Here is a 26,489-nt window from a genome sequence, read left to right as displayed (position 1 = left end):
AGATATATATCTTGTATGGACTTACATCCAGTGTGTGTGTGTATGTGTGTACATGTATATATACGTATATGTGTATATATATGAAAACTCTTATAAAGATACACAAAGCTACAGAAAAATGGGCAAATAATATCAACTACTGGTTAGGACTCTGGGAAGTGGGGTCTGTCCTGTACTGTCAGTGGAAATTCAAACTGAAAACCTTTTTTGGAAAGGCAATTCATTACTCTCTAATAAAATTTAAACTTCATGCACCCTTACCCTTGACCAAAAAATATCACTTCTATGAATCTAGCCTAGATTTCACTTGTGTGAAAGAAGTTTTCACTTGTGTGCTCGAATATATGGGTACAAGGATGTTCATTGCTTTATTATTTGTAATCATAAAAAGATGGAAATGACCTAAGTGTCGTGAATGGGAAGTGATTAAACATATTAAAATACAGGTATATTATGGGTCTATATATAGTGATATGGAAAAAGCTCCAAGATGCAGAATTAGTTTTAAAAACGAAGTTGCCAAATAATACATATGGGAAGATCCAATTTATGTTGAAAACTATCATGGCATATGTATACACACAGATACATGGAAAAGAGAACTTTAAAGCTGTAGTTCAAACCATGAGGTGAAGATTGAAGTGGGTCTTTCACACTTTGAAACTTCTACACTGAATCATTTACAATGAGAATGTACTCCTGTATTACTTGTGTAATTTAAAAAAAAACTAGAGGGAAAAATAGCAGAATGCTGCCAAGTTGAGGATCCTTTCTACTCTCCAATACTGTCTGCAGCATTTCTCCTTGTTCTTTAAGTGAGATTCATACTCATATAAAGGGACATATTCCAGTTTCAGAATTCCTTGGATGTCAGTGAGTTTCCCACTACTCTGAAGTTGGTTTGAACCCACTGAGAACAAGCAGAGCCATACATTTCACACCAACGGACTAAAAGGATACGTACATTATATATCAGTATTTTGGTAGGAGACCAATGGACACACTCTGTACACTTGGCCTTTTCTCCTCCTCCCTACTGTTCTTCTTCTCTTTCATCTTAGAAGGGCATGAACATGACCTACCAAATTTCTCTTTTTACAATTTACCAGGAAATTGGAGAAAATGTTTATGTGCACATAAGAGAATAAATTGAAGAAAAGTAAAAATCAGCTAAGAAATTACTTTGGGTTCCTAAGAATCAAAATAATAATAATAATAAAAAACATGTTACAAATAATGATCCCCAAATGTTATTTTATACAGAGAGCCATGCTACATGAAAAACAAATGTAGAGTTTTTATGTACAGTAATAGATAGTACTCTAGTGAAATATAATTGATATTGCTAGATCAGACTTCAAAAATTATACAATACTGTTGGAAAACTGTCTATTAAGTAGAAATCTATAAATCAAGTCACTTTTTCAATGACCTACATCTTAATTTCAGAGTTGATTCCTTCATTCATAAAAACAATGGTCATATTAAACTAAAAGTTAGAATATTCAATATTTGCTTTAGGAAATATTCTGACCTTATTAATTCATGGTCTTCATCTGTTAAGTTCTCCCACACAATTGCTATGTGAAAATTCAATCAGATGGATTAAGTCCTGTAGTTTTCGCACTTGTATTTTAAAAGGCAGATATATTAAGGTACAATTCATTTCCAGCTTATTGGAATATCTTGGTGACTCTATTAGTTTTGAATATTTAGCTAAATACCTCACTAAATATTTATTTTTAACTGTATTAATTAGCTGAATGAGACCTATCAAAATATCTTTTCAGAGAGAACACTAGTTAACAAAATGCTCATGTATCAAAAACTCAGCACAGAGTCTAGATAAGAGGTGCAAATTCATAAAAATAATCAGTGGGTACTCCTTCGATTTCTCTTCAGATTTTATGTACCCTTTATGACGTCATTAGATGACTACTTGGATCAATCATTCTCAGACTAACACTCTTCATATTTGATGAGAGATTCAAGGTCACTAATATTTTTATCAAAAATACACTCTTACAAGATTGAAAACAGCCATTTGGCTCTTTTAAATAGTAATGATTTCAAATATTCTTCTTGAGTCATAGGACCAAGAATACCACTGATTAGCAAACATTTATAGATGCTAAATATCCTGCAGGATATGTTTGAGGCTGCCTCCCTGGCCAGTTAATTCCTATAGCTTCTTTTCAGGAAAACTGAAATCAACCATTCTTTTATTTGATTAAATATTCAAAGTGCTAAGGGAACATATTCAATGATAGCTTGCTCTGTACTAAGAAGTCTCTTTTCTCTTTCAATATTAAACGTTCAGCTCTGTAAATATAATGAAAACCATTCTTACCTTCTCATAAAGCAGCTGAGGTAAATTCTGTTGCTGCCTGTCCTGAAAACACTCATAAAGTTGGAGCAGCCTAGCACATAACACTTGCTCTTGATTGAAGAGAGGATGATGACTGAATTGCAAACCCACAATGTTGAGATCTAATTGGTACCTTTCCCTTTGACCTTCCATTTTGTTCCTAATAGAGCTTTCTAGATCAGATTTCACTGCCTTTTAAAGAAAAATATTTACAGGATATTAATTTTATTCTATTTCTTTTGAAATTACAAGTAACTTCTTTAAAAAGTAATATGTTAACTGTAAGAAAATTGAGAGACAGAAAAGAAAAAAAAATTATTTGCTCCTTATTTGCCCTTGATTTCATAAAATATATTTATACTGCAGCATTTTAATCATCTTGCTATAAATTACTGTCATCTACCTTACTACTGTGTGCTGGTAGAGGTTGAACTTTCAAGTTATAAGCCGCCAAATAATTTCCTATAGGAGCACTATGAAAAATGGTGTTTAGAACTGGTGGGTCAATAGTTCACTATGTGATGTTCTAACAGTCATCTGTGGCCAGAGTTAAATGACAAACCCTTATTAAAACATTTTTCTTAAGTGAATATGTTGGTAATTCCCTGGAAAATTCCCTGGAGGGGCCTGGACTCTCTAAGCAAATGTTACTTTATAAGGAGACCATCCTTCTTTATACGTGACACTGTCTCCATTTGTAAACCAGATTGTCCCTAAATTAGTTGAAGTCTGTAGGCCTTAGATTGTATTAAAAATGATTCAACAGTGTTTTAGTACACTACTTTGAATTTAAGTACTTATGTTTGAATATTCATGTGATTAGTTTTTAGTGATACAGTTTGAGAAGGTTAATGGGTCACTTAGCACGTACAGCTTAATTCATGAATGGCTAGCCACTCCTGATATGAGCCATGACTGCAACCACCTAAAAAACACAGCGTGAGCTCTTTCTAGATCAATCTGTAGTAGTAGAACATACCCTCCAGTCTGTGTCATTGCTATTACACCTGTTATTACACTGAAAAAACTGCTGTCCCACCCCTGATCTGGTGTGGCATATCCAGTGCTTCTCAAGGACTGTAGGTCACCAGGATGATGCCTACATCTCTCCCTCCCTCCTCTCTCCTGAGCTAGGAATCTCCTCCTTTTTCCTCTCTGGGTTGAGGGGAGGCAAGAAAATACTAATAAAGCTTGTTTTTGTTTTATCCTTATCTTGTAAGTCTCTATTCTCAATGTAAAGGCCAACTCAGAAAGGGAAACCTGCACTTAATTCCACCTATAAAATTTAGTAATCGGTAGTAAATTGGTCATTAACCAGGCAAAACCACCAAGGAAATAAACAGTTTCCATTTTACACCACCAAATTATAATGGAATAATTTTGGAAATTCAAGTTGCTAAGCTAGAGATGCCTGTCTTATTAAGCAGATTCAGTACTGGACGAATAACCATGCTGCTTACTTGCTTTGGGTTTCTACTGGAATAACACAAACATCTGCCCTCGGTCCTGTCCTATTCAATACCTACTGATTGTGGTGCTCAGATGCTAGAGAAGGGTAACTGAGATGGCGGAATATCCAACAGCAGTCAAAGGAAGCAAGTTTAGACTGGAAAGCAAAAGCTAAAGGTGGAAGTAGGCTTCAAATATTTGAAGAGCTGTCACATAAGTGAGGTAGTTTATGAGTTCTTTATGGCCAAAGTCAAAAGAGCAATAGTGATCCAGGAGACAGATTTTAATTCACACAGAAAACAATAAACAATTGGAACTGCCTAATACTGGAATGAGCTCTCTTGGGAGATAGTAAGCTCCATGACACTGGTTAAAAGCAGCAGTTGACTGAAGGAATTATGTGAACTTCTAGAACTAGGTTAAGTGTGTTAGACCATAAGAACAAAGATCTAGGCAACAATGAATCAAAAACCAGATGAAAGTACAAAAACATCCATGCTGTTACATGGCATAACAAGTTAAAAAAACAGATTTTCAGAGACCCAGATATTGGAGTTTGATCAGATATGGACTTTAAAATAGCTACTATTAATGGATTTTAAAAAGAGTAAAAGATAAAATACATGAAAAGATGAGAAGATGAAAACATAGAGCATTCCACAAGAAAACTGGAATATATACAGAAGAATCAAATGTCAAATGGACACTTTGAAGCTAAAAATATACTGAAAATATCTGAAATTAGTAATTCATTAGATGGGTGGTTCTGGAAATACAGTGGCCATGTAGCTTGAGACCCGGGCGCACTTCACTTCATTGTAACTTGCTTTATTGTACTTCTCAGATGTCGCATTTTTTTTTACAAATTCTTTAATTTGTAAAAATTGATTCATGGCAACCCTTTGTTGAGCAAGTCTGTCAGCACCATTTGTCCAAACAGCATTTGCTCAATTCCCATCTCTGTGTCATATTTTGGTACTTCTTGCAATATTTCAAACTTTCTCATTATTATATTTGTAATGGTGATCTGTGGTCTGTGATCTTTGATGCTACCACTGCAAAAAGGTTATGACTCCCTGAAAGCTTAGATGACAGCATTTTTTAGCAATAAAGTATTTTTTAATTCAGGTATGTACATTGGGTTTTTTTAGACATAATGCTATTGAATACTTAATAAACTACAGGGTAGCATAAACATAACTTTTACATGCACATGTATAAAATCCAGGTAAATGTATAAGAGGAATGCCAGAAGAAGGAATAAAGGGCATATAGTAAATAATTAGGCAAAACTAGTCAACAAAAAACAAGCAAATAAGACCTGGGGTAATAGAGGTATGACAGAGTATTAAAGTACCTGGCCGAGGCAACAGCAAAGAGAGGATTTTGATACTCAGGGAGCTATTATCTCTGTTTCAATGGCCCTTATGTTATTTTTATTCCAGTGAGAAACCCCAAATGAACCTTGCCTCCATGGCTGGCTGAGCAGAGTAAAAAATGTAGAGAAGATAGAAGGGAAAGGCAGGCAGAGGCATTTGTGTGGCACTAATTTGAGAACATTAGCTGTTAAGGATGCTGCTACAGAATGAATTTTAATACTCAGTTTACATGCTTGATGAAGTGACATTTACATTTATTCCCAACTCTAACAGTCCATGAAATACTGAAATTAGCTTGGATGAAGCTAGAACAGATGCAGTTGAGGAAAAATTACTTGTTCAGCCCAGTGGTTTCCAACTTGGGATTCCAGATGGTTACAAAGGTTAATCTGGATAGTGGTTAATGTTTATCCAAAAATTATATTTTCTGCATTTACTTATCATCGCTTTTTTCATTCAGTTATTCATGCACTCACTCATTCATTCAGCAAACTGCCATTGTTTCAAGGATCTCCTTCTCCAAGAGCAATGGTCTCCAATAATTATGTTAAAAGATCTGTGCTATATCTTGAGCAAAATTTAAATAAAACACACTGTCACCATAACATGCAAAAGTTATGCCATGTAACAGCAAAAAACAAGATAAAATAAATACCAGGGATTTCCCTTCCTTCCTCTTTTATCCTTTTATTTTTTAATTTTTTAATGGAGATGGATTTTATAGTAACTGGGGAAAAACAGAAAGATATTGCACTGTTGGGTGGGGGTGAGGGGGTCATTTATAAAATCTTGGTAAATGTGTTATACTATGAATTACGATGAGGCAGAGACATTGCCAGGCTCTCATGGTGTGATAGGCACCATGAAGAAAATAGGATTTTCTAAGATTATGCCAGTCAACTGATGTCTTTCTCTTCTAAATTATACAGGACCCTAAAAGCTTACATCTACTGAAGTGATGAATTCCATTACAAATTATATAAGTATTCACTGAGTGTCTGCTATATGCTAGGCATTTGGATATGTGCTAGTGATTTAAAAAAACAAAACAAAAAGAAAATCTTACCCTGGTTACAGTCAAGCAGGGAAGAGATTAGGTAAACAGAAGACTTAGATACAGATTGAGCCTTAACAAAACTGCAACCCAGTCTGAAATCAGTTAAGTCCCTGATTGGATTAAGATGATTATCCCCACTCAATATGCCTAAAAAGTAGAGGAATGAACTTTTCTGCAAGAAGATATGATCTAGAGTTTCTACAACTTTTCATATATAATATATGGAATATAATAAAAAAATACCAACTATAATAAAAGACAGGACTAAAAGCGCAAAATCAAGAGAGAAGAACAAATAATAAAAACAGATTTTCAGGGACCCAGATATTGGAGTTACCAGATATGGACTTTAAAGTACCTATTATTAATGTGTTATAAAAATAGAGTAAAAGGGGGCTTCCCTGGTGGCACAGTGGTTAAGAATCCGCCTACCAATTCAGGGGACAAGGGTTCGAGCCCTGGTCCAGGAAGATCCCAAATGCCGCAGAGCAACTAAGCCCATGCGCCACTACTGAAGCCTGCACGCCTAGAGCCCGTGCTCCGCAACAAGAGAAGCCACCGCAATGAGAAGCCCGCGCACCGCACCTAAGAGTAGCCCCGACTCGCTGCAACTAGAGAAAGCCCGCACACAGCAACAAAGACCCAACACAGCCAAAAAAAAAAAAAAAAAAGCCATCAGCTAAAACTGTTAGAGGTTTTGTCTCCTCCAGTTATGGGTTACAGCAAGGAATTCTGAAGCAGCTAGGGGTGCCTACTCCCTAGAAAATTTTATGACAAGGCTTCACACTAAAGAGAAACTACTGGAAGTGGAATAAAACTTGAGATGGCCAGGGACCACAGAGATTAATAGAAGATACAGAAAAAAATCTGGGAAGGAGAATACAGCCACTATATTGTTTAACACTACACAAAAACAACAGAATTCTGTGACATCAGAAAAGTTATCTGAAACAAGCTTTTTTCCTAAAATTTCAGGAAAACTAATTTAATATAAGAATGAACAGCAGAAAAGGCTCAAGATTAAATCTATACAAAGTTTCTATAATAAAAATGAATAAACAGTAATATAATATCCCCACAATCAAAGCATACCAGAAAGACATTCAAAAACATAAAAATAGAAATGTGGATTACAAAACAAGCCAAAAGACATTAAGAAAATTTATGACATTAAAGAACACAAACCAGAATTTGGAAAACTCAGAAATGAGGTAACAATAGAGTAATAGAAATAATTAAAATTTTTTTAAGTATTTAGACATTAAGCCTAAACTAGAAGGAACACAAAAACAAAGATCACAGAATGCTTTTTCCTTAAGGTAAAAAAAAGAGAAATCTTTTCAAGTAAAAAATAAATGAAGAAGGGGAAATAATTCATTAGATGGATCTAACAGGAGATTAAACACAGTAGAAAGTTAGCTAAGTGAACTAGAGGGCAGGGCAACAGAAAATATTCAGACTAAACTCAGAGGGAAAAAGGGATGAAAACAATGCAAAAGCAGAAGATAAAATGGATATGTATACTTGATGTTCCAGAACACAAAGAGAAAGAGATAAGGGCAGAAGCAGTATTTGCTAAGATAATGGCAGAGGATTTTCCAAAATGGATGCATAACATGGAGGCATACATTGAGGAAGCCCTAATAGCCCAAAGCAGGATCAGTATAAAGAAAAAGCATACCTTAACATATTACAATGGAAGTCACACCTTAACATATTATAGTAGAAAACCAAAGACAAAGAGAAAAACTGAAAACCACAGTAAGACTTTAAGCTGACTTTTCAGTAGAAACAATGAGATTCAGAAATGAGTGGAAAGTTATCTTCAAAGTGCTAAAAGAAGAATAACAACCAACTCAGAATTCTAGATCATTTACTTCAGTGGTGTGCTGGAACTTCTCCACTGGACTCCCAGAATTCCATAATGGCACTCTTGTCCATGGGTGATTGTCAAAATCAGTGTTCTCTGGAGAGAAAGATGGTAGAAAACTCTTATTCTGACATGATGATGATGTCACTCTTCCAGTTTTGCTCATCTCTATCAAGATTGTTTTGGCTATTCAGGGTCCTTAGAAGTTCCCTATGAATTTGAGAATTGTTTTTCTATTTCTGTGAAAAATACCATTGGGATTTTGATAGGGATTGCATTGAATTTGTATATTGCTTTGGGTAGTATGGACATTTTAACAATACTAAGTCTTTCAATCCACAAACACAAGATGTGCTTCCATTGGACAGTCTTTTATTTTTTTTTAAAATATGTCTATAATAGAAAACATTCCCACAAATAAATTTCCAGGCCAAGATGCATTCAGCAGTGAATTCTCCCAAACATTTAAGGAAGAAATAACACCAATCTTATACAATTCTCCCAGAGAAGAGAAAAAGAGGGAACACACCCCAAATTGTGTTGAAGCCAGTGTAACCTAGATGGAAATCTGACAAGAACATTACAAGGAAGAAAATTCAAAGAAAAAGTTATCTCAGGAACATGTATGCAAAAATCCTGAACAAAATATTAGAAAATCAAATTCAGTAATATATAAAAAGAAAATGCATCACAAATGGGATTTATTTCAGAAATATTTGAAAATCAGTGTAATTCACCACATTAAAAGTTAAGAAAATACTATTACAATACTTAATAGGCTTAGAGAAAGCATTTGATAAATGTCAACACTCATTCATGATAAAAATCTTTGTATACGTCTTTAATTTTAAAAGCAGCACAACTGGGCTTCCCTGGTGGTGCAGTGGTTGAGAGTCTGCCTGCCGATGCAGGGGACACGGGTTCGTGCCCCACTCCGGGAAGATCCCACATGCCGCGGAGCGGCTGGGCCCATGAGCCATGGCCGCTGAGCCTCCGCATCCGGAGCCTGTGCTCCGCAACGGGAGAGGCCACAGCAGTGAGAGGCCCGCGTACCGCAAAAAAAAAAAAAAAAAAAAAAAAAAAGTAGGACAATTAATTAAAGCTTAAATGCATTTTGCATGGTAAAATGGTAAAAGATTTTCTTAGCAGCAAAAAGTTTTGGTGTATTTTTAGAAAATCCTGAAAGAAATTTGTGAGTGGTATAAAGATATAAAAAACATATTACAACATAAGGAAGACTTTTTTTTTCAAATTTTCTAGTTTCTCTGGGAAAGAAATAGAAACTGTGGAGAAGAAAAGAGAGCATATATCATAAAGAAAGAAGATCCTCACATGTTACAGAAACAGAAAGAGATCTCCAAAGGTATAAATCTCTTCAGTTTAGGGAGAAATCTCATTTCCTATGGAGGCTGAGAAGTAACAGCCTTATAAGGAACTAAGTGCTCTTGCTGTTAAAATGTTGCAGTTACTCGAATATGCAAGAAACACAGAACTGCAACTGTAAGGAAAAAGCATTAACTACAGAAGGCATATAATTACTAGAAGAGGAGAAGTAACTCACAGGTTTAAAGCAACAGAGGGAATAGAGAATGAAGTCCTGTAAGTACAGATGACCCTTAAACAACATGGGTTTGAACTGAGCTTGTCCACTTATACACAGATTTATTCAATAATTACAGTATCTATATTTTCATTTTACAGATCTTTAAATTAACTAAGTGTGGGGAAAAGTTGGTGTTCGATTAGAGATCACAATGTGTGGAATCAAAAGAACTAGGGTTTGAGTCCTGAGTCTACCCAAACTGTCTGAGCTTCCTGCCTTTGGATGAGCAAGTTATTAATTTCTTTATTTTTGAGGCAGAGAGAGCAGTACGCAGATTTTTGACTGCATGGAGTTGGTGCCCCACTGCTGCATTGTTCAAGGGTTGATGGTATTTTTAGGAAGTATTATTTCCACTTTGTATCTACCTACAGCCATATTTCCTATATATGGAATGGTTAATGCAAGTGGTTGAGCAATTAGGTTTTTGTACAAAATTCTTATTTAAATTTTTTCAAGCCAAATTTTTAACATAACTGTTTCTGTCTAAATATTTCTTCTCATTAGGTTAATGGACTGCTAATTTTCATAATGTCTTTTGGAATACACATAAATTAGTTTAATTATAAGTATAACATATATTCATTTCTGAAATTTAGAAAATAGAAAAGAGTATAACAAAGAAAATAAAAATAATCCTATGTCCTACTATCCAGAGATAGTTATTAGCTATGATATATTTTCTAGTCTTTTTATCTACATACACATATATGTACGTACTTATTCATTCATTGATCAATTCATTCATTCATTATCTATTTTTATAAAATTAGGATCATATGAAATTTTGCATTCTGCTTTTTTTAACTTTACATTTTATTTTGAGCACTTCTCCATATCATTAAATATTCCTTGAAAACATAATTTAAATGGATATTTAATATTTCATCATAGTTTTGCCTTTACTAGACTTACTAATATCTTTAAAAGGTGAATTAACACCACAAAAATAAGTATATAAGTTATAATTGATATTACAAGAACTCTAACCATAATCATAAATAAACTGTTGTTGGTTACCTTTCTGTATATGGTCTTCAGTGCTGGATTTAAAGGTTCCTTACTTATGTTTAGTCTGAAATTCCATGACCGTCTAACAGGTGAAGGTAAGGACATTATTTCTCCACTTTCTTCAAACCAACACTTCCCCTATCAAAAATATTTAAGAATATAGTAAGTAAATATTACACTAAAAACAAATGTCACACACCATCAGTGAGTGGTTTCCCTTGTTAGCTAGTGAACTTGCCTCTTCTAGTTTAAGCAGGCGATTTTCCATTTTGTTGCAGGTCTTTTTATATATTTCTGGCTTTTTGTGAACATAGAATCCTTCTTCTTCTAAAATGCGTGGCATCATATCTTTTGGCAGTTTAAGTTGGTTGATCACTTAATAACAAAACATAGATATTACTTTAAAGTCCAAAATATTACACTGGTATTGACCAAACAAGAAGCAAAAGGGAACTATCTTATACTCTACCACTAAAGCCTGGCAGAAAGTCTACACACACACACACACACACACACACACACACACACATATACATACACACACACACACACACACACACACACACACACACACACAATGAATGAGCTCTTTAAACCAATTCCCTTTAACTCAGAGAAAGCATGAAGAACAAATATAGAAAATTTTCTATAATTTTAAATCAGTACTTTTTATCTATCCAGCATACAAAGAAGCTATTATCCTACAATATGATTCATTAATGACTTGAATATTTTCTTGTAAAAACTTTACCCGGAGAATTGCTTGGAACAAAAATATTTGCCTGTTGTTTTTTTACTTGTTCTTGATCATCTTCATAATCGGCAGCCTTTACTTCAAGTAAATCTAGGAAAACGACTTCTTCCATAAAATCTTCATCTCGGCCCTCAGCAAAGTTTTGAAAATTATCACCAAGTGAAAAGTGTTTGTGGTAACTATCATTTACTGATCTCTGTTGAATACCAAAAAGAAAAATAAGTATACGTGTTTGTCCTCAATGATTAACAGGCAGATAAATGAAAGGTACTAGAAGCTTGCTGTGAAGTCTTTCTGATCAATGCCACCCAGTTCAAGTTCAAGCTGAAACTGTGTGACAATGAAATTTCATTGAACACAGAGGAACTCACTTAAGGCTTAATATTATAAAATATGATTTTTCCATAGCCCTTCATTGAAATTCTCAATGAAAGACTACTGAAAAAGAACTACAATTCAAGTCTCTCCTCTCCTATGGAAAATGTTCTGAAATATTGGACTATGATATTTCAACTGTTGAGAATTCACAGTGCAGGGCAAAGTCTAGAGACATCAAGCCATGTGGTCTTCAGCCCCATTTTTTTCCACCATTCAGAAAGAAGTACTACCTAAGGTGATGTGGAGTAGTCATGCTGTTTTCTGGATGATATTTAAGAAAAAAAAGAAAAGTAAAGATACAAATAGAAGTCTGTGGCAGTGTGATTGAATATGATACATTTCTGAAATATGATATATAAAAGTTACAAACAATCTGAATGTAGGTATTGAAACAGATATATTACTAAATATAAAAATGTATACTTTTATATTATATCAGAAATTTTATATGAGTCTCTTCACAAAAAATATTACCAATTTATTTTGGATGACTTTAGTTGTCTAACTTAAAATCTACATATGTTGAAACAGAGAAGGAGACAGAGTATGTGAGTCATGCAAATAAAAACCCCTTAATTTTCAAAAACATACATTTAGGGGTAAATAATTAAATTAAAAGAATTAATAATAGAATTTCATTGAATAGATAACCGTAGATGGCCTTGATCAACTCTGACAAAATTAAGTGAGTAACATGGTTAAGCATCACCTAGGTTCACATCAAGTCATCACATCATCATACCTTCCCTATATCCCTGTCATGAAATCAAGAAAGTATTTTATATCCAGAAATCTTTGTGGCATCATTTTCAGAAGTCAAACAAGATATGACACTGGCACCTAGGAGCAAGATTTGGGGGATCTTCACATAGGGGATCTCTTTGAATATTCCAATCACAGACAAAGAGGGGCTCTTTGCTCCTGCTGGAGGTCCCATTACCAAGCTACCTTCACCGCACCCCTGGTGTGGGCCAGGGCTTTTAACCTGCCTTCAGAGCTGAGGTCTGCCCTGATGGCTGAGTCATGTCAGGCTCTCATCTTGGATCCCAGCCTTTTATTTATAACCATGTAGGTCTCTTTCATGAATCCTACCCCACTACAGCTACCCATATGTTTAGCCTGAGACAAGCTATGATCTCAACCAATATAATCACCTTCCTGGTCTTCACTATGCAGCTCACAGCAGACCAGTGTCTGTGCTGTTAGCTGTTGTGTGACAGGAAGCATGCGGTCAGAAGGCAACCACCTAATTTTCCATGCATAAGTCTAAATGAATGCACCTGAATACGGTGTGGTTAAAAAAAAAAAAAAAGAGAGAGAGAGAGAGAGAGAGAGAGAGAGAGAGAGAGAGAGAGAGAGAGATCCTCCCCTTTCTCCTAGTAGGAAGGAGCCACAGTCACACTCAGCCTCCCACAAAACAGTAGCTTTCTCCTCCCTGTGATGAGGACAGTAGATTCCCATTGTCCCCAAATTTACCAGGTGCAGGGCAGATGGCTCTTCCAAACAACTTCTCTAAACAACCCACATCCAAGCCTGGACCTCCTTGTGCCCAGTCTACTTGCCCACTGACCTAATTTCTCTCATGTCTTCCCTGTGAGAAGGAAAAGCAGCCATAACCACAGCGCTGCGTCCTGGTGCCCTCTGCTGGGTGGACCTTCTCGTTTCCCCTGAAAAGTCCACTCCTTAACCCATATCATGGGATTCTGGGGTATCAAGTGACTTGGCAGAGCATGTGCATGTTTGATACTCATTTATTCAATATTCACTCAAATATGGAGTGCCCGATATGTTCAAGGAAGAAAATAAACAAAGAGACAGAAGTACATGCGAGGTGGTGATAAATGTCATAAAGAAAAATGATGCAAGGTAAGTGGCTAGAGAATACTGGGATGGGGGGTTGGGGGGTTGGGGGGTACTATTACATAAGGTTTTCAGGCACAGTATTTTTAATTATGTGTCATTTGAACAGAGACCCAAAGGTAGTGAGGGAGAGAGCATGAGGATAAGAGAAGAGATTTCTAGACAGTTAAAAGGTACAAAGTCCCTGAGGCAGGAACAGGAAGGAGGCCAGTATGGCCGGAGTTGGCTGGGAGAAGGGGAAACTAGTGAGAAAAGAAGTCAGAGAGGTACTAAGGGGGCCGTGGAAGCCCCTATAAGGACTTCAGCTTTTTTTTGAGATAGGAAACCATTAGAAGGTGTTAAAAAAAACATTCTGTCTTAGATTTTAACAGAATCACCCTGACCACTGTATGGTATACCAAATAGACTGTTGGGGCAATAGTAAAAATAAAGGGAGACTATGGCAATGATCTGGATGAGAGGTTATGGCCGCATAGACTAGGCTGTGCCAGGGGAGGTGATGAAAAGTGGGCTGGGTTCTGGAAGTGGGTTGGATACTTTGAAGGTAAAACCAACAGGATTTGTGACAAACTGGATATGAGGCATGTGAGTAAAAGAGGATCCAAGGATGACACCAAGGTTTGGCTGAGCAATTGGAAAAATGGAATTGCTATACTGTGATTCTATTTATATAAAAGTCTGTGTGTGCATATATGGGTATAAGCATAGAGAACAGTATGAAAAAATGGTAATAGTGGTTTATCTCAGAGCAGTGGGATGTCATATGATTTTTATTTTCTTCCTCATGGTTTTCTGCATTAAGTTTTTATAATGTATATAATAAATTTGTTATATTTTTTAAAGATAAAGCTCTTTTCTGTGGAACAAACAACAACAAAAGGAACGTAAAGACTGGAGCAGGATACAGGATTCAAAGAAAGGGGAATGGAAGAGACTGAGAAATAAGTAGAAAGGCAAAGCGGGGTCCAAGAGAAATTCAAAAGGAGGATCTGAAGGATTTGGAAATGACTGGGAGGTGTCAGAAGATACTGGGTAGAACTCTGGAAATACAGGAGGGGGCTCAAGGAAACTGTAGAGAGATCTGAAGGTAGAGAGGAATGGAGAAAATTGAGAGGAATGGGAGCAGAAGGGAGACCAATGAGACTGACAAATCAGGAGACGGGAAAGACTAGTGAGACTGATTAGGACTGGAGGAAAGGACGGCCCTAGAATAACAGTGGGCTGAAGAGTTTGGGAAGAACTGACAGAAATTAGAAGGGTCTGGGATTGTACAAGGAGGGATGAAGAATGGGGAATCAATGAAGAGTAATAGAGATTACAGAGAACAATGTGGGCACTTGGAGAAATGAACAGGAAGAACAAAAGAAAACACAGGCTTTGGAGCTGATAGCCTGTACTTCCCGGCTCTATCAGTTCTTACCCCTGTGTGCCTATTTCCTCACCTATAAAACAGAGATGATAATAATGCCTACCTCACAGGGTTATGATGAGGATTGAAAGAGATAATCCACATTCAAAATTTAGCATATCACTGGGCATCCAGTAAGCACTCAATAAATGTTAGGAATTATTATTATGGACAGCTTCTCAATAAAGAGAAGGCAGCTCAATAATAAAAATTTCACCTCCCTTAAAGTATTTCATTCTATGCCTTTAATAAAGAGTTATTTTTCCTGAGAATGAGGATGTAGGAGGAAGGGAAACAAATCCAACCTGCTCTGCAGACTGGCCTAAAGTTGAGTCTTCTTCACCACTCAGAATAAAACACGAAAGACCTTCATCCAGTGAGACTTCAGTCTGCAGGTTAAACAATGGAAAACCAGTATTCAGTGTTGAAGTGAGAGCTTTTTCTGCTTTTAAGGGAAAGAAGTAGTTTTCTGTAATATGGTAATAGTAACTGTATCTTATTCAAGAACAAAAAGCAGTAGGAGAGATAGTATCAAGTTAATATTTAACTTTGAGTCTGTTTGGCTCATGAATTATTTTTGTATTTTGTTTTGTTTTTAAGGTCCGGTAACTGTGATTTAAAAAAAAAAAAACAATAAAATTGCAGCATTATTTCCAATAGCCAAGGTATGGAAACAACTTAAGTGTCCATCAACCAATGAATGGACAAAGATACACACACACACACACACACACAATGGAGTACTATTCAGCCATAAAAAGAATGAAATCTTGCCATTTGTGACAAAATGGATGGCCCTTGAGAGCATTATGCTAAGTGAAATAAGTCAGACAGAGAAAGACAAATACCATATGATCTCACTTATCGATGAAATTTTAAAAAAGCAAAACAAAAAATCAAGCTCACAGATACAGAGAACAGACTGGTGGTGAACAGAGGCCGGGGGTGCAGGAGGCAGTAGGCAAAATGGGTGAAGGGGGTCAAAAGGTACAAACTTCCAGTTATAAAATAGGTCTTGGGGATATAATGTACAGCACGGTGACTAGTTAATAATGCTATATTGCATATTTGAAAGTTGTCAAGAGAGTAAAACTTAAAAGTCCTCATCACAAGAAAAAAAACTTTTTTTTTGCAACTATATATGGTGACAAATGTTAACTAGACTTATTGTGGTGATGGTTTCCCAATATATGCAAATATTGAATCCTTATGTTGTACACTTGAAAGTAATATAATGTGTCAATTATATGAAAGTAATATAATGTGTCAATTATATCTCAATTAGAAAATTTCTTAAATTAAAAAATTAAAATATAGGGTCCAAATCTTCTCCATCTTCCCAATCTATCTCTTCACTCTAGTCAGAGTATTGAGAGTATTACCTTACAGTTAGATCAAAATGTGGACTCAGGGCAAACTCTTTTCTCTCCCTGTTTTTGGGTGCTCTCATGTATGAAGGCACTCACATACAAGTACCACCCCACCCCACCAATAATCTTTTGTGAACTTAGAGATAATAAAAAGTATTAAAAGTGGCATATTCTTAGTGATGAACTTGCTTGTAAGTAGGCTCTCATTTTTCAATACTGTAAAGTCTGAATCTTTCAATTATAAATCACCTATCACTTCTTTGTCACACACGTTTAAATGAACTGTTTTTAGAGAGGTTTGAGAGAGGAATAGAAGGAAGGAAGGGAGGGAGGGAAGGAGGGAGGGAGGAAGGAAGGAAGGGAGAGAGAGAGAGAGAGAGAGAGAGAGAGAGAGAGAGAGAGGGAGGGAGGGAGGGAGGGAAAGAAAGAAGGAAGGAGGAAATCTGCTAGTTCCTAGGAACTGAAGAATTCAAAAATATGTAAAATACAAAAGCTTATCCTACATCCTGTTTGTATCTACAATATCGCTGTCCCATTAACTTTAAAAGTTATGTACCTTTCAACAATACTGATATATAAACTGTCCATATATACTTTTACTTCCCTCTGTCTCTGCTCATTGAAAAATCATTTGCTAAAATCCTCAACTTCCTGAGCAGATATCCCTTCCTAGTAGTTTGTAATGGAAACTCTTAGAAGCCAATTTCTCTTCCTTTTTACCTCTTTTCTTGATATTCAGTGGACTTATCTTGATAAACTTCCAATTTTTTACTATTCACAGTTAAATTAAATCCAAGTTAGGCTCATTTTTATTCATTTGTTGAATGAACATGTATACAATCATCTTTTTTGAGTCTGCTTTTACTATTAAATTTAATTAATTTTTACTAAGCACCCAAGAGGGACCCTGCAGAGAAGACAAAGATGAGTTTTTTAAAAACCCGAGATACACTCTTACATTTTAAAATTTGAGAGTATTTTTTAAATACTCTCATTGCTTATGGCAGAAATGACTAGTTGTTCATTGCTGTCTTTTCTCCCATTTCTAATAATAGAACTTACTTTTAGCTGGATACCGAGACATTGTTTCCCACATTCCTTTAGTGGAAATAATGTGTGCAATTTTCAGGTCTTGTCCTGTAAGAGATCAATCTGCAATCCTATGGCTCTCTTCCTCCTCCCTCCCCTTTGGTTAGCAAATGAAGACACAGTAGCTTTGCCATTGGACTCAGAGATGGAAACTAAGTGTTGAAGATGGCAGAACTCTCCTAGTAGCCTGGACTACTTATCTATTACACTAGAGAGAAATAAAACTTCTATCTTAATTAAGACATTTTACTTTGAATCTTTTTGTTAAAGCTGCTTAGCCTTTACTCTAAATAATGCAGTTCGCCCAAGATGTGAGTTATTTTGTCATTTGAAGTTTCAAATATGTGATTACACGTTGTATTTCAGAACAAAATCTGTAATTCGGGGATCACCTATAATATTTTATTATAATTTTTTAAGATAAGAAATAATGTCAAGTAGAAATAGAGAGTGATTAAATATTGGCATGAGAGATCTTTTTGGAGTGACAAAATGGTCTAAAATTGGATTATAATGTTGATTATATATTCTGTAAATTTACTAAAAATCATTGAATCATACGCTTAAAATGGATGAATTTTTGCTATGTAAAGTACACCTCAATAAATCTGTTCTAAAAAGTTTTTTAAAAAAAGTTATTCACCTTAGACCACTGATATATCTTATTATCAATGAGAAGCTGAGTTGAAGATTTTTTGCCTTGATTAATCTGAAACACAATGTAAATAAATAGTATGGAAAACTTAATGTTCACAGATATAGACATAATCATGTTCATAAGTCTTTTGTCCAAAATGGATAAAAACAAAGACTTCTCAATGTTTTTCTTTTAAAAAGTATATACATGTTTTCTCCTGAGATGTCAAATTTAGTTACCATAACCAAATCACTTAACTTTTCTTGGCTTCAAGTTTGGAAATAGAAAGCATGGAAAATAACTTGAAGCTTTTTGGATTTAAGGAGCTATATTAAAATAGAATTTTAGCTCTTTTTGATAAAGAAAAGTTTATCATGATATATGTTGATTTAAACAGTAAATTTGAAAATAGGAAAGAAAAAATAATATTACCTTGGCATTTTTTAGCTTTTCTCTTACTTTGCCTCTCAGAGTTTCTATTATGTCTTGATTTTCTTCCACATTTAAATCTATCAAGAAGCCAACATAATATGGAGTTCATGATACTTTCTTATAATATAATTAAACAGCAACAGCAACAAAAGTACTTATTAAATAGCTAAATAACATGAATTTCTTTGGATCATGACAATTATGAAGACTGGGTCATTGCCCCATGAGAGCTTAGAACCTAGAAAATAAAGCTTAGAAACTTCCCCCTCTTCCATCTGGAATAAATACTCATGCATAAATACTGAATTTTGTAGTGAGGCTAAAAAAAAAAAAAAACAGGGTTCAGGTAAGCAAACCTTTATCTTTTTCCTTTTAGGAAAAAAATCAATGAAAACAGTAATATTCTATATAAAGTGCTCTATAGTCCACAGAATATACAAATATCAAAACCAGTTTACTTCAACTTGATTAAACTGAAGAGGAAGGAATCTGAAAAAAAGAGAGGTAAGTCTCCAAGCATCCATTCTAACTACTTATGTCAGTTTTGTAAATTCAGTATAATACTGCCAGCTCTTAGAGGAAATGAAACAGTCTTGCTGGGTATAAAGAAGGCTCCAGCTGCTATGTGTACTCCAAACCTCATGTTATTTTCTTCTCATCCACCAGATGATCTACTGTATGGATTGAGAAAGACAGGGGTTATGCAGTCCTAGGTACAATAGAAAATGGAGGACCTACTGGTCATTTTGCCTTGTATTTTTCTTTTTCTTCTCCCTGCCTTTGAGTAGTTAAAGGTTAAATAGAAAATGGTGGAAATAAAGGGTAAGCATAAAGCTAAATCAGTATAGGTCATGAGAATCTTCATTCTTAATTGCAGTATTCCATGATAAAATTTAAAAATTATTAGTTGGTTTGTTTATACTCTATTCCCAGAACTTAGAATGACAGATGGCACATAGTAGGTGCTTAATAAATATTTGCTGGATAAATGAAGCAGGAGTCAACCATTATTTATATACTTTTCTCCCTGAGACCTGGAAACTTCCTGAAACAGGTTCTATATCTCTGTATCTTTATGGTGTAACATAGTCTGAAGAACAAGAAGATTCTCCATGTTTGCAGAGAGAGAGAGAGAAAACAAAACTTAGTTTTATTACATGCACTGACTTTACCATTATTTCCTTATACCCACTTGTATTATATAGGAAGTTTAGTTTCTGTTTGAACTTATCCCTTAAGAAACTGTGTTCCCAAATGAAACCCTGGGATAGGATTAGTCATTTATATCTTTTAAAAATAAAGTCCAACAGTATTAGAGCTGTGGTATACTTAGTGAGAACCTTTCTGGAGATGCTTGTCTACATTTTCTTCTACTGCAATGTTATCTGTGTCTTCTGACATCTGCAAAAAAAAGGGGGGAAGCGTTACCTTGTATCTTTTTGTTTTGGCATTTAACATCTTTTCATAGGTTTATCAGCCCTTTGAAAGTCATCTCCTTTAAAATGACAATTCATATCCTTTGCCTGTTTTCTTAAATTTCATCCTTTTATCAATGGGTATGAGCTCTTTATATATGATAGATTTTTTAATTAAAAAATTGCTCTCTGTAATATCAAAAAGAACCTTTTAATGATAAAATCCAGTAGATAGTTGTTGGTGTTCATATACTGCCTACTTCATATACCTTTTAGGAGGGTCAAATGAGATCAAACATATGAAAATACTTTGAAACTCAACACTATATCAATGTTAGCTATTACTTGAGTACTCTGTAGCATCTGATAACTTTCTAAAAGCTTTCTATATCCTTTTCCTCTACCCTTATACCTCTCTGGCCACTTATTCCTTGTATCCTTTCTTGGTCACACTTCTCCTCATAGCCTAAATGTGGGCACATTCCAAGAATTTGGAGAGTGCATGGATTCCCATGGCTTCCCAAATCTGTCTCCAACCTTGACTGCTCTCCTGAATACCATATTTCTAGTTGCCTACTGGTATTTCTAATTGAATGTACTACCATTATCAAAAATTCAATATTTTAAAATGAGCATTTATTTCTTTTACCAATTTTTAAACCTCAATATTCTAAAATTAAACCATACTAGCAACGTTAAATGTTTTTTTTAGAATATGGATAAGTTTTTCATTTTAAGTTGAAAAAATAGAATAGCAAAAGACTCCTTAAATAACAACTGTACATGCTAACCAAACTAATGTGCAGTTGGAATGGGAAGAGCAAGCAGACACACATCAGATTTCCAATCACAGTAAAAACATGGATTCGTGTCAAAAGCCAAAGCAGGGTATACTGACATGATCACAGTAAGAGCTTAGTCTATAGCTATAGTCTATAGTCTATAGATTTTGAAAGAACTCCAAATCCACCAGTGGTTCCTGTACCACACTTAAGAACTACTGAGTAAGGTCAGTATGAACTAAGATGTTCTGTTCTTACTAAGCCTTCAGTATTTTCCTCAACAAAATTAAAAATACCTAACTTCACTCTTGACCAAGGAGACAGTAACCCTTGAAGGTGTGATGGGACATTAACCCCAGCAAGTGATTGATAGATGTCTCCTTCAATTCCCAATAATCTCACCCAGCATTCTGGATATACTTTTCATAACTTCCCATCCCCATCTAGAAGGCAGGAATAAAACATGAATCTTAATTGGACTTACTCTAGGCGACACGTAGATACCAGTCCTAAAAATGTTTCACTCATTCATTGATTTAAAAAAGAAAAACTTTTTTTTTTTTTAGCAAAGCAGGAAATGGATTGTTAGCTGGTTGAGAGAACAGAGAAATAAATATTTAAATAAGGGAATAAATAGATAAATAAATATATAACTAACTCACCTCTAATACTTTATTACATAATTGACAGACCAAAGAGTATAACTAATCTGTAAACTCTCTTATTATTTTTTAACATATGAACTATAGGATTTGTATATAGAACCAAATATATCACATTTTTTCAAGATTCTCCTACATTTACAATTGAGCTATTTAGTATAATCAAAATCCTTATAAACTCCATTAATACCTTACTTTTCTAAAAATATCTTCTTTTCTCTTTGAAATCTTTTTCATGATGGTTCTTTCATTTCCGCCTTCTAAATAAATAAGAAATATTTTTAAGAATTATATATCATATGACTGAGAGAAAACAATTATTTTGATGCTTGAGATAAACATGCTATTTAAATTTTTTAATTTAACTAAAAACTAAACAAAGAAACACACTATTGCCTTTAGTATTTAGTTGTTGATCACCTTTAGTATTTAATAGAAATACTAGTTAGTCCAATAAGACATGTAAAAGAGTTAGAGGTAACACTATTGGAAAGGAGACAACAAACTGATTCTTTTGTAGAGGGTAGGTTTTATACATAGAAACTCCAAGACATTCCATCAAAAAACTTTAGAAAAAATGAGAAAGTTGATAAGTGGCAGAATACAAGAGAATGTATGGCAAAGTTACCAGCTTTCCTATATGCTAGAAATATAATAGAAAAGAAATCACTTTCATAACAGCAATACAAAACTTTTTCAAAATACATAGGAATAACTTCAATGAAAATATTTGGGACCCTCCCCCCCAAAAAAAAGTATAAAACTTTACAGTGAGAAAAAAATCTGATTAAACAAAGAGATATTCCCTGGAGGCAGGAAAACTAGTTAAGAAGCCATTTTAATAGTCCTGATGAGAGATTCTGGAGATCTGAATCCAAAAGTGGAAGCGGGAATGGAAGATGGAGATTCAGTTAAGAGGTAGAATTCACAGAATTTGGTGAGCAACTAGATGTGTAGGACAAAGTGAGGGAGAAATCAAGGACTCTAAGGTTTGGGCTTGAGTAACTGAGAGGTAGTATCATTCTGTGTATTGTCGAATATAATTGGGGAAGGAGTTAAAGAGTTCAGTTTTCAGAGGCTGCTTATGGGACATTAAGGTGAGAGGTCCAAAAAGTGATTAACAATACTGAACTGACTTGGAGCAGAAGAGAACCAGTTCTAAGTTAGCTAACTCCTTTGTTTACTCAGTAAAAAAAGCATTTAAGAGATTGATTCCATGACTCTTGAAAAGAATCAACACCTTTAAGATTTTTCCCACCAACATACCAAGAATGGATACAACAGGAATAGAATGTTGGGAAAAGAGAAGTTTGAATTTACTTTCCACTCTGCAAGAACTTCTAAAATGAAAAATGAACTTCAAATCAGTACCTGGCTTACTGATGCCTACACCTGCAAATTTTATCTGCTAAAGCTAGGGAAAACATTAGCAGTGACACATCCTATAGATAGTTAAATTATAATAAATTATTAAATAAAAATCTTATTGTAGAAGAAATTATTAATCACGTTTTTTGCAGACCTGTAGATGTTTCTAAACTAGTTTATTTATCGTCTCATAAATACTATAATAAATACTAAATAAATGATTATAGGCAAAATAGTAGATAAAATTGAAGATCTGGATGAAAATTGCATTTGCCCTATCGAAAAATCACATGCGGAAGCAAGGAAAAATTATGACTCAGACTTCCACCTTCTTACAGAAATTCAACTTTCTGTATTAAAAAACTGGCTCCAACAGTTAAATCCAATATTCTCTTCAAGGATATTGCTAATTTACAATTCTTGTAGTTACAGCTTTTTCTAAAAGACAAGGAAATTGAAGATTAGCTATTTTTGTATCAGATGAACTGGAGGTCCACAGTCAAAGCCTGAGAATTAAAGTGAAGTAATTCATTCAACCTTTTCTGGTCCATACCAAACAGAAGGCAATTTTTATAAGTGTTTTATAAGTATAAATGTTTGCCTCTTGCTTAGCATGTAGAAATCTCTGGGTTCTGCAAATACATCCAGCAATGCCTTTATCACTATGGTGATTGCTGAAATAAAATTTCCTAAAGCCTATTCTATGTTGTGTGTAAATTTAACATTCAACCACCTGCCACTTGGTTTCAGGAGTGTTAGCAGAACAAAATTACAGGAAAATCTCTAGTGTATGAAATGATCACAAAATACATATTCTGGTATCTAATAATATTTCTTTGGTTAAGTATGAACTAACTAGAAATTTGTTTTTCCTTCAGTTTTTCCCCAGCTCTTGTTGAAAATAACTTCAAATGTATTAATCCACTTTTCTTCCTTAGCAGAACAGAATTCAGTCCAAAACCCAGTTTCATCTTTATCTTTGTTCATTTATTGTCACATAGTATCATGAATCTTTTCTGAACTCCCTTATAGCAATGTTTGACAAATCATGTTCTCCCATTTGATTTGAATGGGGATGCTATGCCAAAAAATTAGTCTCATTCAAAGTTATGATAAAATTAAAGCAATGGATAGCACTTTTTCAAATTAAAATTTATTAAATACATGTCACCAGCTACCCTTTACTGGTACTGGGATATGGAAAAGGTGGAACTTAACCAAAATATTCCACAATTAAGTGTAACACAGCATTATTTCACAGTGTTTCATGAAAACTATCAAGATTTCCAGGTGTTCCATTACCTAAGTTTGAAAATTAATATCTTTTAGTTAACTGTGATCTTATTTTCTAAACTGAAAACCTAGGAACCAACAGTCTGACAAAGAATTTTCTGATCTGTGAATTTGTACACATCTTTGAAAGGCATCAAAACTAAATCATCCACTGCTCTCAGGACTAAATCGGAAATCATCACAACCTGCTTCTGTAGGTCAAGAAAGACTGGATCCACTTCCCTTGAAACTTCTGGTATATAAAAATTGAGGGCTTCCCTAATGGTGCAGTGGTTAAGAATCAGCCTACCACTGCAGGGGACATGGGACTCTATCCCTGGTCCGGGAAGATCCCACATGCCGAGGAACAACTAAGCCCGTGCACCACGACTACTGAGCCTGCGCTCTAGAGCCCGTGAGCCACAACTACTAAGCCCACGTGCCACAATGACTGAAGCCCGCACGCCTAGAGCCCGTGCTCCGCAACAAGAGAAGCCACCACAATGGGAAGGCCACGCACTGCAACGAAGAGTAGTCCCCGCTCGCAGCAACCAGAGAAAACCCGCGTGCAGCAACGAAGACCCAATGCAGCCAAAAATAAAATAAATAAAATAAATTTAAAAAAATTGAATAAGTGACAAAACAAATTATAAAAACTGTAGTATATTTTGAAACATTATATCCAACACACAATGCAATGTAATTTTGCTACCCATGAGTTCATCATAGGATTGATAAAAATGTATTAATTCATAGAGCAACAAGGGCCATGAGGTCCAGAAACTGGACACAAGTAAGTCCTGTGGTGTTATCTTTTATTTAAACCTGAAGATATATCTTGGGTGCCTGTACTTATAGGCTCCACTGGAGAGAAACTCAAAACAAAGGCCCTTTCTGTAAGTGAGGGCAAAAGACGCTTGTGTCCACTTCCCCACCTAAGCCTTGCTCACCACTCTCTCATAAACCTTCAACTATACCCAGACCAAACTCTTCTTTATACTCCCCGCAATTCCATCATTTGATTTTTCCAGCTTCTCCCGTAATCTAGAGCATTCCACATTTCAAAGCCGGATTCAAGCCCCACATCTTCCAGGAAATTTTTTCTGACTCTGGTCCTTCTGGGACCTCCACTAGCACTAATAATACTTAGTTTTTGTTCATTACGGTCTACCTTACAAGGCCACTTGCTGCTTACCCTACAGTGGGCTGGGGCATGAACTCATCTTCTTCTACCCTCCACCAATCCTAGCAAGGTGTTCAGCACACAGTAGGGACTCAATAAATAATACGGTCCCGGATTCGAAGTAAATCAACCAGTGCTCTCGAAAGCTATATAATGGAGTTGTTCTCAACCCGATTAATTCCCAAGGGGATGACTAATGGGTGGGCCAGGTCCCGGGGACTACAAGTCCCAGTGGCCCATGCGGGTCTGGCCCTGGTAGCCGGGGAACCCACAGAGCCGGTCTCCAACCAGACAAAATACTGGAGCGTCTGACAGGGAAGGGTGGAGGCTTTCTGGGGCAGTAAGACATTCACCTGGATGGACTGCACTTTTGCTACGTCTGGGAAGCGAAGGCAGGACGCACCGTTCACCGCATACTCTGAGAGGTCACCAACCGCCCCACAGCGCTCCCGACGTCCGCTCCACAAGCTAGCCTGGCGCTTGCTCCTTGTAGCTGAACTTCAAGGCGGTTCGGGAGCATGCGCGGTGCGGAGCATGCGCGGTGCGGCCCCGGCGCGCGCGAGGAGCCGGTGCCTTCTGGAATCTTCCGTGCGCAACGTCTGCTCACCCGGCTGCGTGGGCTTGGGGCTCGGCCCGGTCTCCGCCTAGAGCGCCTGGCGGGAGCCACGGGTTTTGATCACCCGCCGCCTGCGTCTGTGCTCCAATGGCCGCAACTGCCCCGGCGGCTGTTCTGGAAGAGATCTGAGAGCGGGGTGGCCTGGGTCGTGAGAACCCCGCACCTCTCGCGTTGCGGTGAAGAAGAACCGTTATTCCCAACGGGTGAGTATCGGCCGCGCGCTCCCTGGCCGGCGCGGGCCCGCGGTGACCACCGGGGTCGCCCCTGAGCGGTGTTCCCGGGGGAGGATGCTCCCGAGCCCGCCGTGGAAGTGCGGTCGCCCGCACCGTCCAGATGCGCCCCGGAGCCTGTGACCTGCGTGCGGGTCGCCGAGGAGCGCGAACACCCGGGTCTTCGCCGGCGGGACCTGCCTCTGCCTTGCCCCGAGGAGGGAGGTTCTTAGAGTTCAGGTGCTTTGGGTGTGGCATCTGAAAGAGCGCCCCGAATATGCGAGGGGTTCTTTTTCTTTCCAGAGCTTGCTATTAGTGTA

At 36.3% G+C, this 26,489-nt stretch overlaps 1 protein-coding gene across 1 annotated transcript in view; it reads right to left on the bottom strand.

Annotated features, from left to right (window-relative positions):
• CC2D2B (coiled-coil and C2 domain containing 2B) overlaps positions 1 to 21,758 on the bottom strand; it is a 95,377-nt gene extending 73,619 nt beyond the window's left edge. The window contains exons 1-9 of the mRNA XM_027112131.1: positions 21,717 to 21,758; positions 20,003 to 20,063; positions 18,663 to 18,739; positions 18,229 to 18,302; positions 15,440 to 15,527; positions 11,486 to 11,684; positions 10,973 to 11,109; positions 10,744 to 10,872; positions 2,351 to 2,560 (exon numbers count right to left, since the gene is read on the bottom strand). Coding sequence (XP_026967932.1) covers positions 2,351 to 2,560; positions 10,744 to 10,872; positions 10,973 to 11,109; positions 11,486 to 11,684; positions 15,440 to 15,527; positions 18,229 to 18,302; positions 18,663 to 18,739; positions 20,003 to 20,063; positions 21,717 to 21,758 — 1,017 coding nt within the window. The remainder of the gene's footprint in view (positions 1 to 2,350; positions 2,561 to 10,743; positions 10,873 to 10,972; positions 11,110 to 11,485; positions 11,685 to 15,439; positions 15,528 to 18,228; positions 18,303 to 18,662; positions 18,740 to 20,002; positions 20,064 to 21,716) is intronic.
• Between the last annotated feature and the right edge of the window lie 4,731 nt (positions 21,759 to 26,489).

The sequence above is a fragment of the Aethalodelphis obliquidens genome, unplaced genomic scaffold (genome assembly GCF_003676395.1).
Source record: "Aethalodelphis obliquidens isolate GAN/ISIS:26980383/991018 unplaced genomic scaffold, ASM367639v1 scaffold11, whole genome shotgun sequence".
NCBI lineage: Eukaryota > Metazoa > Chordata > Mammalia > Artiodactyla > Delphinidae > Aethalodelphis > Aethalodelphis obliquidens.
Note: the sequence above shows the minus strand (reverse complement) of the source record. Positions and strands in the feature narration are given on the sequence as shown.